General features: G+C 41.0%; 1 protein-coding gene across 5 annotated transcripts in view; it reads right to left on the reverse strand.

Moving 5' to 3' along the window:
* Positions 1 to 10,104: 10,104 nt before the first annotated feature.
* LOC148010708 (dynein regulatory complex subunit 7-like) overlaps positions 10,105 to 18,144 on the reverse strand; it is a 358,764-nt gene continuing 350,724 nt past the window's right edge. For 4 of the 5 annotated variants that reach the window (XM_087671014.1, XM_087671012.1, XM_087671015.1 and 1 more), the window contains 4 exons: positions 13,377 to 13,610; positions 12,235 to 12,378; positions 11,966 to 12,144; positions 10,105 to 10,419 (listed from right to left, as the gene is read on the reverse strand). In XM_087671014.1, the coding sequence (XP_087527140.1) occupies positions 10,347 to 10,419; positions 11,966 to 12,144; positions 12,235 to 12,378; positions 13,377 to 13,610 (630 nt within the window). In that variant the 3' untranslated portion in view covers positions 10,105 to 10,346. Of the gene's footprint in view, positions 10,420 to 11,472; positions 11,863 to 11,965; positions 12,145 to 12,234; positions 12,379 to 13,376; positions 13,611 to 18,144 lie in introns of those variants that run through there. The other variant, XM_087671013.1, reaches the window with a different exon arrangement.

Raw genomic sequence — 18,144 nt, forward strand, 5'->3', positions numbered from 1 at the left:
ACTGCAACCATATCCTCATCTTCTACCTGTGAGCCAACAGATGCCAATTGATCTGCTATGGTCTTAACCTCTGTGACATAATCTTGTATGGATCTGTTCTTCCTCTCCATGTTATTGAATTTCTGCTTCAGTTGTATCTTCCTTGCACTTGTAGTTGTGCCATAGTATTTGACCAATATATTCCATGTATTTGATGGGGATTTACAGTTCATGATCTGCATCACCATAGCATCCGAGATACATAATGACAACCAATGTAAAACTCTGCGAGCTCTTTTCGTCCAAGCTCGATGCGCTCGTCTTTGATCAGCTGTAGGATTCCTATCTGGAACTTCAGGTTCGGCCTCAACACCTGTCTCGCTAAGTCCCAGTATCCTTTGCCTATCAGAAAGTTCTCCATGCGAAACTTCCATATTGCATAATTGTTGCTATCAAGCTTTTCTCCCACAATCTGGGTTACATTATCAGTTCTATCAGCATTTGCCATGTTGCAGACCTTACCTGACTACCTGCAAACCAAGATCTTCTTAACAATTTAACTTTAGCCTGGAACTGTTTATGACAGTTTTCTGCAATTAATTGCAATAAAAACCAGGGTATTTCAGCCCACTGATAGTCCAAAACAGCTCACACCAAGTGGCTTAACCTATGAGTAAAGCAGTCAATGCAAATACTATGTATTCACTTCGGTTTGAACTCCTGCAACCTCACTGCCAGGGTACATATATGCAGTCTGAAAACTGTAATTCTGTGAGTGACCAGCAGTGATTTCAAGCCCAAAACTGAGTAGTATATATGGCATACATGTCCCAAACCTTCATAGACATCTGCTAGTACATGTAGCAAACCGAGCATAACCAATGGGGCACAAATCAGTGCATAGATAGCAGGTATAAGTATCAAGCCTTCTTCTTACAATTTGCAGTTAGCAACTTCTCAATAAACCACAGTCAATCCAACTCCAAAAATAGCCTCAAATCATGTCAGACATTCACTTTGAAGTTTTAGGTTCAATACATGAGCATTCGGGTAACTATAGGCATCCTGTTTTCATGAATCCAATTCATATATTGCATTTACTGCTTGCAACCACTGAGACAATGTCACTGCAGTAATCACCAGCCTTAGACTTCAACTTCCATGATCCCTTGATGCTCAACCCAATCCATAAACCTCTAGCATACATATCCCATTTCATACATATGATAGATCCCAGCCAAGTGTCAAGTAATGCTTTAGTGAAAGCTAATGCTTGCTGCCCACTGTTCTGAGACAGGTTTCCAGCTTGTTTACACTTCCAGATCTGAGTATTTTCTTCAAGGAACTTCAGCTCAAAGTCTTGAGAACTGATACTTATGTCTTCTAGAGTGCTCCTAGGCTCCAGTGAGGTCCATAAAGCATGTCAGAGAGCTTCAAGGCTCTTCCAAAGTATTGCATATGCTGTATATACACTGTATACAGCAGTTCAGCCTTCTGTCCTAGGTCTGTGTACTCTGATTTCAGCTCATAACAGAGCTCCAACACAAGCAATGGCTTCTTGTAACCCTGAACTACCTTCCAATGTATGCTCACTAGCATTTGATGACTTCTTGTACAGTGCTCATGTCAATTTTGCTTCAGCAGAAGCCATGCCTTCATCAGGCGCAAACACCCAGGTCTACCAGGAGTGTACAACAACACCATTTGATTATAATAATCATGATAGAGCCCACACTAATACTCAATCAAGCCTTTGAAGACTCATCAGCAAGCTACAACTCCTCCTTCAAGCAATAGGAATCCAATACTTCACAGTACATACCTCTGTGTGACCATTGATGGAAATGACAGTCAGTCCTCTTCCTTTTCCAGCTCTTCAGGTCACTCTTCAAGTCTTCTTCTTGAGTGCATTCCACCAGTGAGCCCATTCATGGCTCTGATACCATGTTAGATTTCATGGAAGCAAGAAGGAGAGCAACACGGAGTGAAGCAACATGCTTCCTCTCTCTATTTCTTCTTATTCATTTAGCACACCCATAATGCATATACAACCTAAGGTCATAAAGACCATTCACACTAGAAGTAACATCGACTTATTTAATATACCTAACTGATCTAGCTAGACTAGCTGTGTCCAGCTCATGTCGGTCAAACACACATGTACGAGCTTGATATTCTAACAAGCTTTGCATGAGAGTTCCTAGGTCTGCGGGGTCACGTTTGCTTATTGTGGAAAGGCTTGCCTTGATGTTTAGGTACCCATTGAAATGTAGGTTGCTTAACCTTAGGAGTGGGTTTGGTGGGGTGGTATTTTGTGGGTTGAGTGGGGTGTGACACACCACGACCCCCTCCTTAGCCTTAGGCATGGTCTTCTCTATTGGTGGAGTGGTGGTCTTGGAGGGACCCGCACTGCCCTTGCTGAAAGTTGTCACGACGTGCACATTTCTTATGGCAAGGTGGATACACTACAAGTTGTAATCGATGTAACAATGGGTTTGTTTTTTGAAAGTGCGCCCTAACAGCAACGCCTTGCCTGCCTCCTTCGCGTTGGGCAACACATAGAAGATGATTGGCAAACTTTCAGACTCAATAGAGACAACAACTTTGCACTTCACGAAGAGTGCATAGGATTCACCCCCAAATGGGCTAAGTTTACCGTTAGCTGGTTGCAGTTGGGGTTGACCAATGAGGGTCCAATGAGCATGGGCTAGGATATTGATGTTAGCTCCCTCATCGATCAAAGCATCAAAAGAATGTGTCTTTTGCATTGTGGCCGTGATTCGTAAATAAGCTAGAGCAACAACTTCCTCATCATCCTCTATCTTAGTGATGGTTGCGATGCAGACATTGATAGGGGCCTCTATCATAAGGGGCTCATGTAAAGGATGTGTGGGAGGGTAGTACTTCTTCATGCGACTGCCATTGAAAAAGCCTATGCCCTCGCCTTCTAGTGTTTCAAGTTCGACATTGCCCATCCTACTGATGGCACGCACTCTAAAAGGTCCTAACCCTCGGAACTTAATTTTCTGCTTATGGCCCTTCACAGAGGACAGCAACACAAGGTCGCCCTGGTCAAAATCATGTTGTTTGACATGCTTGTCAAACCACATCTTTCTTTGCACCTTTTCACAAATTAGAGCGTGGGTGGCGATAAGTCTAGTTTCATGAGGCGTTCCAACTCGATAAGATGGTTAGTCCAAGCCTCTTTTCCTTTCCAATGCTCTTGCACCGCTATCCTCAAGCTAGGGATAAAAAATTCTAAAGGCAGGATAGCCTCCGTTCCGTATGCTAGCCTGAAGGGCATTTGTCCCATGGCCATTTTATAGGCTATTCAACATGCCCATAAAGCTACCATGAGCTTGTTATCCCAATCGCTCCAAGAAGTGGAAACCACCTTTGTGAGCATGTTGACCAGGATCTTATTCGTTGATTCTACATGGCCATTGGCTTGGGGATAGTACGGTGAAGACTTCCTATGGATGATCAAGAAGGTTGAGAGTAGGTGGGCAATCACCTCATTGATGAAGTGGGTGCCCTGGTCGCTTAGTATCTCAATAGGGCAACCAAATCTCGAGATGAATTGCTCCCATAACAACTTCGTTGCGGTCCTTGCATCGTTCTTCCTTGTGGCTCTTGTTTCATCCCATTTCGTCAAATAGTCAGTTGCTACGATGATATATCGAGCCTGTGAATACTGGGCCATAGGACTAATGGGTCTGATGAAGTCAATGCCCCATTTCTCAAAAGGTTGTCATGCTATTACAGGGGTCCATTCCATTTTGTCCTTTCGCGCGGGGACCTTGGTCCTTTGGCACTCATCACAGTGCTTAACAAATCTAGCTGCGTCATGGAATAGTGTGGGCCACCACAGTTGAGACTGCAACACCTTGTGGGCTGTCATGTCTCCACTAAAATGCCCCCCAGCGACACCTTGTGGGCTGTTGTGTCTCCACTAAAATGCCCCCCAACGATTCCAGCGTGTGCCTCTCTCAACCTGTCATGCATCTCATGTTCGCACACACACCTGTGTAGCAACCCATCTTGCCCTAACTTATAGAGTTGGCCGGCAATCAACTGATAGGGTTGGATCTTCACAATAAGCCTCCTAAGCTTGGCCTTCTCGATAGGTCTCTTGGGTAGACCATGTTCGAGCATGTGGATGACATCGTTAGCTCAGTATGGTGTTAAATCAGCCTTGAATAATTCCTTGTCACACTGGATAGGCCAAAGAGCTGCACATTTGGAAGGTCGTTCGTTATGCCTTGTCCAATGGCTTTACCCGTGGGTATGCAGGACATGTGACCTAACAGAATCAAACAAAACAACTCATAGAGATCCCTCCTTGGAAGAAGGTAGATAGATGCAAATATGCTCCATTCCAAGGGGAAAAATAGGGCTCTCAGCCCTAAACTAAATGCATCAAATTATGGCCCATACCTCCTGCATATATAGCAAGAGGCGTACGCATAACATGTCGTCAGATCAACCTATGGGTCCAAGATAATAGTGGTAGATGGGTCTCGGCTACTCTTTGCATTACCTATAACAACCATTGCGCCTGCCATATAATGTGTGGTCTGATAACATCCCCCACAAGCGACCAGGTCCTGTCTCATCATCAATAACAACATCCGAACTAGGACCACAATTTTCTCTATGATAAAGGGATTTAATGGATTTCATGGATGAGAATGGGCGCCGAGGTGAAGGCTTTCTTTAATATTTGAAAAGCTTGTTCAACCTTATGATCCTATATGAACTTGTCCTTTCCAATTAGTTTGGTTAGAGGAGTAGCAATATCAAAGTAATCCTTAATAAAGATTCGATAAAAAATTGAAAATCCCAAAAATCATTGAATATCTTGCATAAATGAAGGTCTCCCATTACAGAATAGTTTGTACCTTATTAGGGTCTATAGAAATTCCCTTCTCAAAAATGACATTCCCTAACTTTAGTTTGGTGGAAATAACACTTTTCTAGCTTTGCATATAAAGCTATTTTTGGCCATTTATTTAAGACTATTTTGGCATGATGCTCATGTTCCTCTTGGTTCTTGGAAAAGATCAAGATATCATCCAAATATATCACAATAAACTCATCCAAGAGTAATCAATTGAGACTTTTTTTCCCTCTATAAGTCAAGTGCTCTATTCTAAAGAGATTAGTGTCATGTGGATTCTTGAAAGATATCATTAATCATACGTTGAAAAACTACTAGAGCATTCATGAGGCCAATGAACATAATAACATATTCAAAATGCTCGTAGCTTATGCGAAAATTTATCTTCCATTCATCACCTTCTTTTATCGTGACAATATTGTAAGCACCACAAAGATCTAACTTGGTGAATACTTTGGCTTTCCCAAGTAGTTCAATGAGTTTTGGAACCAAGGAAAGAGGGTACAAATTCTTGATAGTAATCTTATTGAGGCCTCTATAATCTACACACATACAGAGGGATCCATCTTTTTTCTTAATGAATAGAATCGGAGCATCCACAGGAGATTTTGAATGACATATGGATCCCTTGACAAGATCTTCATCAATATATTTCATGAGCTTTGCTATGTACATTTACAGGTGATGCAAGAGAAGTATAATTGCATAAGTTACATGTGGTTTACAATGGCTGATGTATGCTATCATGTAGTATATCATTGCTAGGGGGTGTTGTTTATGCTGACTCCATGCATTACAATGCCTTGGTGGTCAGAGTAATGTTGGGATTTGTCATTTGGATGCACATGTAAGGTTTTGATAGTGGTTATGATTCATGTGTGTGGATTGTAACTAGTTTAAGTGGTTGGAATTTTAGACATGTAGAGGGCATAAGAATGGTTAAGAAATAAATGCACATGTTGTTTGTGGCAACAAATACTTTTGACAAATTGTAGTGTAATTGAGGGCATCTACAAGGATTTCAAGGGGAAGATTTATCACAAGGACATGAAATTTTGATGTTTTGCTTAGTACTTGATTAAGTGTTAATTTTTAAATGTGCAAATGTGAGGTGCATGTCTGATGCACAACTTAGTGATTTCACAATGATGGGCAAAATACCCTTAGAAGTGAGCATGTATCAAAGGCAGAAGTTGTAATTAATAGGTTCTAGGTGGTACTCGGTGTCAGTTTTTGGTCTAGAAGATTTCACTAGTCATAAATGTCAGTGGTGACATTAGAAACTAGGAATTGATTAATGCTAGTTCATGGGCTAATAAATGCTCAAGGATACTAGGATAATAAATTGGCCTAGTCAATTTAATTTTTGATGATAAAATTATTTTTCTAAGGAAAGAATACTAGTTAAATTAATTTTTAGAATAATATTTAAAAATGGGTTAAAATTGAATAGAAAAATGCATTTAGAAGGTTGTCACTTGGCAAAACTTGCTCGTACACATGGGAAAAAGGCTACTAGAGGTTGTTGGAGCCTTATTCTATCATGGTGAGTGGAAGAGAGAGAGTTGATGCTATGATTTTCTAGCCATCAATGATTAATTCCACGAGGCTAGCCAATTAACATAAAGTTTGGGCAAATTTTGCCATCCTAAGAGCAAGTTGAAGGCCAATCCCCAAGCAAACCAAGGGGCAAGTTGGTGTGAAGGCATGCTGGTTGCTATGGGCAACAAGATGTATCAAAGTTTAAAGGAGATGAGGCTGGATCTTAGTGTACTTCAACATTTAAATACTACGAGAGAAATAAATACCACAAGGGGGGATAATTTTGGGACCAACCAGGTGTCCAATATCCAAGATCAAGTGATAACATTTTAGTTTATGTGAGTTTTATGCTTGCTTAATTTATGCTTAATCAAGTTATTTTCTACCCTATATAAGAAGGAAGGCTAGTTTTAGTGAGTCTCTTCCAAAAAATACTAGTGCAACGAGGGCTTAGAAAGGAGGGCCACGACATTAGGGTGCTAAAGAAGACAATATGTGAGTGTGGTAAATTCAAATAGCATGACCACATCCGTAACAAATGCAAGCTGAAAAGGTGTGTGGCCCATTACCATCTTATGGGTTGTGCCACATGCCCATAAACAACTAAACAAAGCCTCATTGCAATGCTAGGGATGTGAGTGACATGTATGAGAAGGAGAATATGATAGTGTTTTGTTGGCGCTTTGGCATATGGATAATAGGTTTGAGATTGTTGGTGAAAAATTTTGTAGTGACTAAGATCATCGATGACAATGTGATTGAAATGTGCCCCACAATTTGTCATAATACTCAAAGGAAAACCATCATGAGAGAACATGTGGGAGTAGAGGAAGGTGATCATTGTGGAGGCAATGGCATCCTTAGAGGAACGTGCTTCAACCCACTTATACCTTTTTTGGTGGGCTTTAAGATTGGCTCGATAAGATCCAAGCCCCATTTGGTGAATAGCTGCCACCCAGTAGGGATGTGAAGTGGTTAAGTAGTTACTCCTCGTAGGCTTGGGTCCACATCTTTGACAAAACTCACATCTTTGGGCATATTGCTTGCAATCCTAGAACAAGCTGGGCCACCAGGGGCCAAATGAAGAACCATGTCTAGGCCTCGATGGAAAAGTAGTCCTCTACACAATTGATATGGTCGGCTCTTCAATAGAAAACAATGCTCGTCTCTTTCTAGAAGCTTGGGGCAGGACCAAGCCATGTGTCTATAATTGTGTAATATACCAAGTTGATACCATGTTCACTTGAAAAAGCAAGCAAGTAATTTTGAAGAGCTTATTGTTTGGAAAATTAGGGTCAACACCTTCATATTATGGTGCCTCACCACTCATGATGTGACCAAGATGATTAGGCACATTGTGGTGTTTTCTTAGACAGATCCCTAACTCAAGGTCAAATTTTTACAAAAGGAGAAACCATTTCCAAACATAACCAAAAAGTTGAGATTTGTTAAGTACATATTTTAAAGCTTAATGATTTGAAATAATGATAAAATGGAATTCTAAAAGGTAATGATAAATTTCATTCAAGCGTAAACTATAGCCGATGCTTCCCACTTGTTTGTGGAATAATTGGCAGCCTTATTAAGCAAATGCTTAGCATAGTAGATAGGGTGATTGATATTGGCCAAGGAATTAGGTTGTGTGAGGGGAACTCTCTTGCTATAAGTCTAGCATCCATGTGAACATGGAAGATCTTGGTCCAATCAAAGATGATTAAGATGGGTGCTTGTAGAAGGTGACGTCTAAGATTTACCTTCGAAGGCCCTTGAAAGAGATGAGGACTAAGGGTTTGGAAAAGAGGATAAGCAATGTATGCATATAGGTTGATGAATCGGTAGTGGTATCTAGTGTGACGTAAGAATGAGTGGAGTACTTTGGTTGATGTTGGAATAGGTATCTTAAGTATGATGATGATTTTATTTGAATCGAGGGTGAGGCTATTTGTTAAAACAATGTGGCCAAGCAAGGTTTCCTTGGTTACAAAAAAGTGAGACTTACCTGGATTGAGTCTCAACCTTGTTTCTCTACATTGCTCAAATACTTCTTTAAGTTGATGAAGATGCAACTAGAATGTGGTATTGGCCATATTGAGGCTGAATATGCAGAAAACACTCGTAGCTCCACATAAAAATTTAGAGAAGTGGAAGAAGGATGTTAGCTTTTCAAGATGAGGAGTAGGAGGACAATACCTTTTCAAGATGGGAAGGGAATTCCCATAACCATGTTGTTAACAAAATGGGTTTTGGGACTCCTAGGCTCACAATGTTGAACTCTTGTAATATGTCTTGGAAAAATTCGAACTCTAACAAGTGGGATTCTTTTGCTATGTATACGAGAACTATTGGATCATGGACGGGGGCGTTATTAATATTTAGTATTGCAATTGTGTCACTAAGCAAAGTTATCGGTAACTCCCCATATTCAACATGTATGTTTTAATGCTCTAGATCTTGGGAAGAAGGCACATCCAATTTACTAGTGATCCTAGCAGTGCAATCATGGGAAAGTGGTTTTTGTCATTCTTAACATGTTTTGAGGAAGGCATGGTATCCCTTACCTTGATGGCAATTGAAGTGAGGAGTATATAGTTCCCAAAGATCAATTTACTCGAAATTTAAAGGAAGTTTTAAATTGGGATCTTGTGTCCACTAGGTAGAAGTTTCCCGAATCATTAAGAAACTTTATGTTCTCTATATCCACACAATCCTTAGGGTGATTATTTGCATTGTCTAATGAGTTTTCTGCATTTTTTGTGAAGGGCTCTATGTTTTTAGAGACATCTACAAAAGTCCTTGTTTTGCAAGGACTTGCTCCATTTGTAGGCTTAGGTATTTTGCAATTAAGGTTTATCCTCGATGACTTTGTCAAACATTTGTGTGTCCAAGTGTGAAACACAACTCAAAGCTTATTCTTATGCTATACAAAAGAACTCATATGTGGTGTACACTTGTATCACCCTTTTCTATGTGATTATTCTTTCATTTCAAAATCCAATGTAATCAAAAGTGTTTATTTGTAAGAAGTGTTGCAAGGAAAGGAGTAGTCATAGTAATCCTACTAAGACATTTAATAAGGAAAGCATCCAATGGAAATCTATTCCATATATGTGTGCACCCACACTTATACTTGGTATACATGTCTATATGGATGAGTGCTAACACATGTCTAGATAATGATAATATTTTTGTGTTGACAAACATGTGTGATCATGCATACATATGATATCCATGTACTTACATGTAAATTGCTATATGTAACCTTTCATGCATGCAACGATGAAGTTATTCTTCAAAGAGATCCTCTAGGTAAGAGCTTTTATAAATGAAGCAATATTGTTGTTCATGCAAGTATGGATTCCTTTCTAGCATCTTCTAACCAAATGAGATTTTGCAACAATTGAAACAAGGCGATATAAATCACAAGGGCCCAGTTTGCGAGTAATGGAGAGGTGCAATAAAGTAATTTGAACTAATCAATAATACATGTGTAATATGACAACATTCAAGGCTAAGTCCTTAAATGCATATATGTGAACAAATCGATTGAAGTTCACAATGCTTATGTGCAAGTGAGTGTGCACATGCACACATACACAAAGGTAATATCCAAATATCTTAAATATGAACAATGATGTTTTTGAATACAACAATCAATTTTGCGAAAAGTACCCTTAGATTTGAGGTTGAATAGGGAAAAACACAAAGCAAATATGATGTCCTTGCTTTTGGGTAGGCCAAAAATAAGAGGAAATACTTTGAGTCGCTTATACAAGTCCCATATTGATATCCTTTGAATCATGAGCTTTGCATTACTTTCATATTTACATAAATGTTTGAAGTACACTATCGGGTTTGATTGATTCACCATATGTACATTTTAGTTCTTCTAGACTCTCCTACTCCCATATGCTTTAGGTTATCAAATTTAAGTGGATCCTCCTCTATATAAGCGTGCAAGCCTTGGATCATTTTGGAGCTTGTGTTCCAGTTCAATGTACCTACAAACATGAAGTAATTAGTGCTAGTAAGATCCATCCATAAAGGCAATCCGCATAAAGGTGACATGTATGGGACTAAATTGCTACTTCAAATATTAGTCAAACATATGGAAAAACACAAAAAATGGTACATTCATGAAGTTCAATAAGGACCAAAGAAACAATTGCAAAACACCCACTCTAACAAAATGATTTACAACAATTGACAATGTGGAGGGACAAGGCAAGCAAGCAAATACATTTATAATGTAGGTATAACAAATATACTATATTTAAAAGAATGCATACCCCACTAGGGTAACACATTAAATATCTACTCTAGTTTTAAATTCCTTGTGAGCACAAATCAATTTCCTCCCAACTAAAATAATTGAAGAGATTTTCCAAAGGCAAACGTAGAATTTTGTGTTGAGTAGCCATCTCATGCATATATGCCACGTAGTTTGTAATGGGTATTTCAACTGGGTAATGTTGTTAGGGATTTTTCCTGGTTTAGGGTTCCTTGGTACTAGGTAAGGGGGCTAGTCCCAAGGCACTTGCCAGTCCCCCCCCATTGAAATATCAAACCCATGATATGCATTGAGGGAATGCACAAGAGGCACACTAGCTAGGATTTATTTTACCCTATGTTTGTTCCCATCAACAAAGGGAGTCTCTCTACACACATTGCACCATAGGAGTCCACTTTTCAACTACCAACTCGACCCATTTAGAGGATTCACCAAGAAAGCCCTGATTGCACCTAACAAAACCACTATGTAACACCACCAGTTGTAATGCCTTTATTAAGGCTCTCATTCTCTTGGAATAGACAGTTTACTGTGCTTGCTTTCATGCTGTGATACTATTGCATTCTTTACCCTTTGAATAAACAGTTCCCTTTGCTCGCTTTCATGCTGTGTTTCTATTGCATCGTGTTCTCTTTCATTTCCCCTCTTCTCCCTCTCACTGAGTTTATGCAATATTATAAAGAGTAGCCCTTCCTTCTTGTACATTAATGGCAGGCTTGTCTGTGTTGTAGAAGAGATCAGCAAGCACCAAAATCAGACAAGTAAAAGTCTTTGCTGTTGCAGAACACTCAGAGATGGTATTCATGACACTGCATCGAGCAAAGAATTGACCAGTCGGATTTGCAGTACGTGCATGTTTTGGTGTCGTGAATTTTCTTACCGGGTATCCAGCTGTTCACCCTGTCGGTGTTGTGAATATGCAGTTACAAATGATCCAACCAAAGTTAATTGGGATTAATCCTAACAGAATTCCGTATAAGATAGCCTTCCCTATCCACTATTTTGGTAGAGGTGTGCTGTAGTTCTGTGGGCAACGACATAGTTGGCCCCCTTACCCTACAATGGAACTCTGTAAACGTGAGGTGTAAGTTCTCAGAAGGCCTCCAAATTTCCATTGGTGACCCATGAATTCTGATTATGCAAATAGAGGTGGCTACAAAGAAAGGGTTGATAGCTGATTACAATGAGAACAAATGCTCCTCCATTCTGCACAATGAAAAATCTTTGAAACAGAGTCGAATGTAATTTGCACTTACTTTTTCAAAGCTTCTTCTTCGTGTTGTTTTGCCCGTAACTCGAGGATTCTAATTCTGAAAACAGCATTCTCACAGTCTTCGTTGTAAGTTTCTTCATCTTCCACTGTCATCTGCTCTCTATCTCTCTCAAAGTTTGCACGCCTCTTAGCGAGTGCAGAAGTTTCCTCATCATACCGAGTCTAGAATTGCACACAGTTAGAATATGCCTTGAGCCCCCAGAACAAAAAAAGGAGATCAAAGCTTCTGTTAAATGGTGCTGCATAGGTTACCTGAATGATAGTTGCTCTGTTAACCAGCCGATCTTTCAGTGCTCCCAAGCAGCTGTCTCGAACCTCCAACATCTGTTGCCTTGTTAGCTTCTGCCTTGGCCTCACACCAGGTGGGAGAAACGCTGACAGATAGTCGGTGGGAAGCTGCATTGGAAGAAGATAATGCTATATTAAAACTATCTCGAGGACTTTCACAACCATGGCATACGATGAGGAATTTGAAAAATATTGCTCCCTGAGTAACAATGGGAAAAGGAAGAGAAGCTATGAGTCTGAAGAGTATAGGAAACATTTGAATATTGCTATGTCTGCGTCTTAACTGAAGATCATGGAAGCTATTTAAAATAGTTTTATTCATCTGTGCATACAGTGATGTTCAGTTATGGTTTGGGAAAACACAATGGCTTTGCACAATCATGAGTGCCTTAAAGCTGCATCTCTTTTAAATATGCACAGGGACGTGGTACATCTCGAAGCAGCAGTGTACATGTTCAAGATGTGGTCCCTAGAGTTCTTAGATTTGGCCTTACAAGCTCATTGTCAACGAACAAAGATGCAACAATGTAACTCTGAAGCAGACAAGCTGAAAGTTTCTTAAGGGTTTCTATGCAATCATACTGGGTCTTGCAAAAGTCCAATGTAGAAACTTCAAATTCAAAAACTGGGTTGTTCTTCAATCAGCTCTATGCTTCAAGAAATAATGGAGGTTTCTGGGAGAAATTATCTACACACGCTCTTCAAGCATCTACACAATAAGGAATTGGAAACTAGATATACTACAGTTTCCTTAACCAGTGGCAACAACTCAAGTGGGCAAATATTGGATCTTAAAAACTCTCTGGTGGAACAGGGACAGCTTTCCAATACATCTTTGAAGTTCTTAATCTATGATATCATCGTTTCAATTGCTTACTGATGAAGAATGCTGTAACATGTTATGATTAAAACCTTAAAGCACGGGATAATGTGCATAAGCTAGTGCCTGTAACATCTTTGAAGTTGCTGCTCTATGGTAGCAGGATTTTCATTGCTCACTGATGAAGAGTGCTGTACATGTTATGATAAAAACTGTGCATATGCTAGTGCTTGTAAAACCACATGTTTTGACCAAATGGCAAACATTAGGAAGATGTGAAATGAACCTTGATGGCATCTTCGCCTTCTTGGAAAAGATCATCTTGCTTCATGCAAGCAATATCTATGTATGGGGTGTCCAAAACAACATTTTGTTCCTCTTTTAGACGCTGCTGCAGGATCTCTTCAATCTCACGCTCTGTATCACGAACAGATTTGATTGCCTCACGCTCAGCCAAGATGAGATTATGGAATTCATCTAGTTTGTCAAAAGTTGTTGGTTCTGGGCTGAATGGATCAACCTGAAAGAATCATATGTAACCCTTAAACAGTATTTCAAAATCTCAAGGGATCAGTTTTCCAGTTGGAAAAAAATTATGGAGAGCAAAAATTAATGTAAGATTGTCTACGCAATCCAAAACCCTATGATAGGTGTTAGCAGTGTACATATGATGGGTTAGGCACTGTTGATAGTGGGCAAATTGGATGCAACATTCAGGCCATGGGCAGCTTTTTTAAAACTGGGCAGACTGATGCCTTTGAGTCTCATCCACTGATCCTCTTAGGTATCGCTCCACTGCTGCCTATTTATGGGCATTCCTCCCCTACTCTCATTGTATTGTATTGCATCATCTAGAAAGTGGGAGGCGGAAGCACTGCTGGTCACACTGCGTTGATGACCTGGTAGGATTATACTGTTCTTCTCATGCTTTCATTTATGGATTCCACTGACTGCTCATGATTCACTGTTGAGTTCTTGTGTTCTTTCTCACTTTTTGTAGTCTCAGTGTTCTGTGTTGTGTTTCTCAACTCCACTTTATTTGTGCATTCTTACATGGTGTCAGATGTCTAGATCTCCTGATCCAGATGTCTTCTTTGCTGTGTTTTCACTGGCTGCAGGTCTGAATTGCTTTGTTTTCCTGTCTCAGACCTTGTGTTTGTTCTCGAAGTCCTTTGTCTACGTCCTGGTGCCTGTCCTCAGCTGAGCAACTTGATTTGGCTGGATGACCCATTTTCTGCCCAAAATCTGTCTTACCCTGCATTTTGGGCTGCTAGCCCCTCCTATTGGCTGGATTTGTTGTTACCTGCCGGTTTTCGACCTCCTCAAACTTGCATTTGAGGCTGGACTGCTCCTTTGACTGTGGTAAACAGTGTTTTTGCTGACATGATCCTTAACACGTGTTTTATGCTTAGCTTAAGAGAGAGTACTTGTATGTTGGTTTTCGTGCTCTGTCACTAAACTCAGTTCACTGTTGCTCCATCTTTTCCTTGTCTGATTGTGTGTGTTTGAACTATGTGCAAACTGTTGAACTCGTCTTGTTTGGGCTAACTGACCACAGGTGCCAATGTGTGTCTCTCTTCTTTGTTTTTTCGTGAAAGGTAATTGTATTAGTTCAGATGTACAATAACAATTACAAACAGTCTATATGATTGACAAGGAGACCGAAGAAATCACTGTGTGCCATGGAAGCAAAGTAGGAAGAACATCTGCTAGCTGAATGCTGTCAAGCTGCCAATGAAGAAGACCTCTCAGATGTATCTATGTATTCCAAGAGCAGAATAAAAAATGAAGGTGTTCTGGGTAGTCAGCCCACCATCACAATAGATTTCCACCAAGCCTTGCCCTTATGGAGACCCCAATCATGATTGCCCTTCAGAGCAAGGCAATCCTTCTCTTATAAGCAAGTGATATATCTGATTTACTGATGCACTGTCCAAGAGTAATCTACCATTGAGCATTGAATCTTTCCAAGAGATATCTGGATTCAAAGGTGGAAAAGGCTGCAAGATATGCAAAGAAGCTGAATAGTTTCCCACAAGTGATGATAGCTCTTGGGAACGCGAAAGATTTGTCAAATTGACTTGAAAGCCATGACAATGGGTTGCATGGGCAGAAGAACATCTGTGACCTAGTCAGCCCCAGCCATGCCATTCTGTTCAACATGGACCTCTCCTATTTTCTACCCTCCTAGAAGACAAGCCTCGAATCAGCCAGCAATTCAGCACACAAAGAATTATCCTATCTGTGATTCGCAAGGGGATATAATTTTTCACTCTTGTTCAATCAGAGCAGTGCTTAGAATGGCATTGCCATATGTTGTTCATGCAAGGAGTCAATTCCTCTCATTCTCATCTTCTCCAGCTTTGCTAGAAAGCCAAAGTAATAGACTTGCTATTTGTCTGCAAGATGTCAATGATCCGACACATCTTGAAACCTCCTCTCCATGCACCCCCGACCCCCCGTTCCCCTCCATGCATGCACACACACACACATGGGTAGATCCAACTTTCATGTCACATGTAGATGGCACTGCATTTGCCATGCCGAGATCAAGTCCCTTTGAGTTCCCCTCAACCCTCTTCTCTTCCAAACCCAAGGTCTCATTGTGTCACTAAAAAATGAATCAAAACTTTCCATCATTTCCTGAGATCTTGGTCTTGATGGTAGGACACTTCAATAACAAAATTGATACCACATACAAACAAGTATTACAAGCATTTTAATTTTCTGTACTCCAACTTCATACCTATTGCAAAAAACTGGGACTATATAATACATACAAGAGTCCTATCTTGCAAAGATGATGTGACAATTCAAGGAATGCTACTCCGCTACTAGATGCCAAAAGCATCCCCATGGGCTCTATGCCAAAGCACGAATTGGAGGAGAACCAAAGTTGATATAGAGGAGATCAAGAAGTCCATCAATCATAGTAGCACCAAACAATCTAGGAGTTGGACCTACCTAGACATGTCACAGGAGACATAGGCATCCCTCTCTAACATGGGAACCTCTATGAGAAAAACATTGACATCCAAGTCAAACCGAGGAGTCATCTATCCACCATCCAAATAGAATGATCCATGCCACTAAAGAACCTGGTGATCCTTTCAGTATCAATCACCGCCATTGATCCATCTACACGATCACCACCTAGAAACATGACACTAGCTCATATATGAAGCATAGATAGGTTGCCACCAACACCATTGGAGAGCCAGGTTTGTAAAGCTAAGAACAGGTGATTTTAATGCATGTGTATCTGTGGACTAGGCGACTTCACCGCACTCGGTCATGGATGGTCTTGAGCGACCGGCTTGGGATGCTTTGGCAGTTGTGTCTTTGAAACAAGACATGTGGTCCTGGATGCATCCTTCACAGTCTGGATATACTTATCGTATTCTTTAGCATCCAAACACCTGGGTCAGACTTGATAGAATCTACATTTATTAGAGTGATTCCTTTTTTCTTGTAGTCATTGATATGTGGGTGGAGTGACAGCATGTCTTGTCAGACCACTATTCTTTGGTTTTGGAATTGATCCACAAAGTTGTTCATGTCTTTAAGGCTCTCCTTGCTTGTTTGCCTCTTCGTTTCAACCAATTTTTTTTGCTGCAAAATCAGTTTTTGGAATGTATGCAGCAATTGATTGCTTCTTTTAGCTGGAGGGCCCTATCTAGAGGGATGGAAGCATGGGCTGTTTTTAGGGATAATGCACGAGCGTTGTCCCAACAGTATGGTATTCAGCATGCTTCCTCTTTATGAGCTGAATTGCAGCATGTGCAATCTTTGTTGGCCCACTCGTTGTCTCTGTATCAATTAGGGGATAGCACAAATGACTTGCTCACATGCATTGAATGGTTGAAATGTAGAGTTCAATCTCTTCAAGAAGAGGAATATGCTAAATACAAATTGCTGGCAGAGTGGAAGCTTTACATGATAATAATTGTCAATCTCATCAATTCTTTGCTCGTTTACACTAGAAATACGCTCGGGAAAATATTGTGCGTCTAATGGATAAGCAAGGTGTTATGGTGTGACTGATCTTGCTTCCATTATTCAGATGTGTGTTGACTTTTATAAATCTTTGTTGGGTCCATAGGAGATTCTTTCTGATGTTGTTCACTTTGCTCGCCGATACATTTGCGATTTGGTTAGTAACCAGGTTAAGTCAAAATGGGTTGATTTGATGGAGGTTGATATTATAGAGGATGGAGTGGAAGATGTGGTGTCCCATTTGCCCCAAAGGAAAAGCCCTGGTGTTGAGAGAGAGAGAGAGAGAGAGAGAGAGAGAGAGAGAGAGAGAGAGAGAGAGAGAGAGAGAGAGAGAGAGAGAGAGAGAGAGGAGTACAAGTAGAGAGAGAAGTCGAGATGGCGGACGATCATGCCCTGTCCATGACCTACCTGTGGACGCCCTGTCCTTGAGCCGCCTACGTTGTCGCTCCCTACCGGCGGACGTCAACCTACACGCGGGCGTCTACCTGTGGATGGTTGCGAGTCGCTGTGGATGTTCGTGCCTACACGTTCTGCCTCATTCCCACTTCGTTTCCTGCCTTCCCGTCTTCTGCCTTGGCCATTCGTCGTCTGCCCAGGTCGGGACCCTGCTGTGCGATCGTGCCCTACTGCTCTGTGTCTTGCCTAACGTCTCCCCTTAGACTCGTACACAGCCCGTTCTGCCCTATCGTTGCCTGTCCTCTCAACCCGTGCTGCCTCCTTGCGTGCGACCTTCCGTCTCTGTTCCGCGAGAGAGAGAGAGAGAGAGAGAGAGAGAGAGAGAGAGAGAGAGAGAGAGAGAGAGAGAGAGAGAGAGAGAGAGAGAGAGAGAGAGAGAGAGAGAGAGAGAGAGAGAGAGAGAGAGAGAGAGAGAGAGAGAGAGAGAGAGAGAGAGAGAGAGAGAGAGAGAGAGAGAGAGAGAGAGAGAGAGAGAGAGAGAGAGAGAGAGAGAGAGAGAGAGAGAGATCCTTTCGTCGTTGACCTGCGTCCCCGTCGTCCGTGCGCTCGTCGCCTGAGCCTCACGGCCCCCGTCGCCTGGGCCCCCGTCGTTTTTGTCTGCG

The sequence above is a fragment of the Lygodium microphyllum genome, chromosome 29 (assembly GCF_053477565.2).
Source record: "Lygodium microphyllum isolate KBCC chromosome 29, Lygodium_microphyllum_v1.1.10, whole genome shotgun sequence".
NCBI lineage: Eukaryota > Viridiplantae > Streptophyta > Polypodiopsida > Schizaeales > Lygodiaceae > Lygodium > Lygodium microphyllum.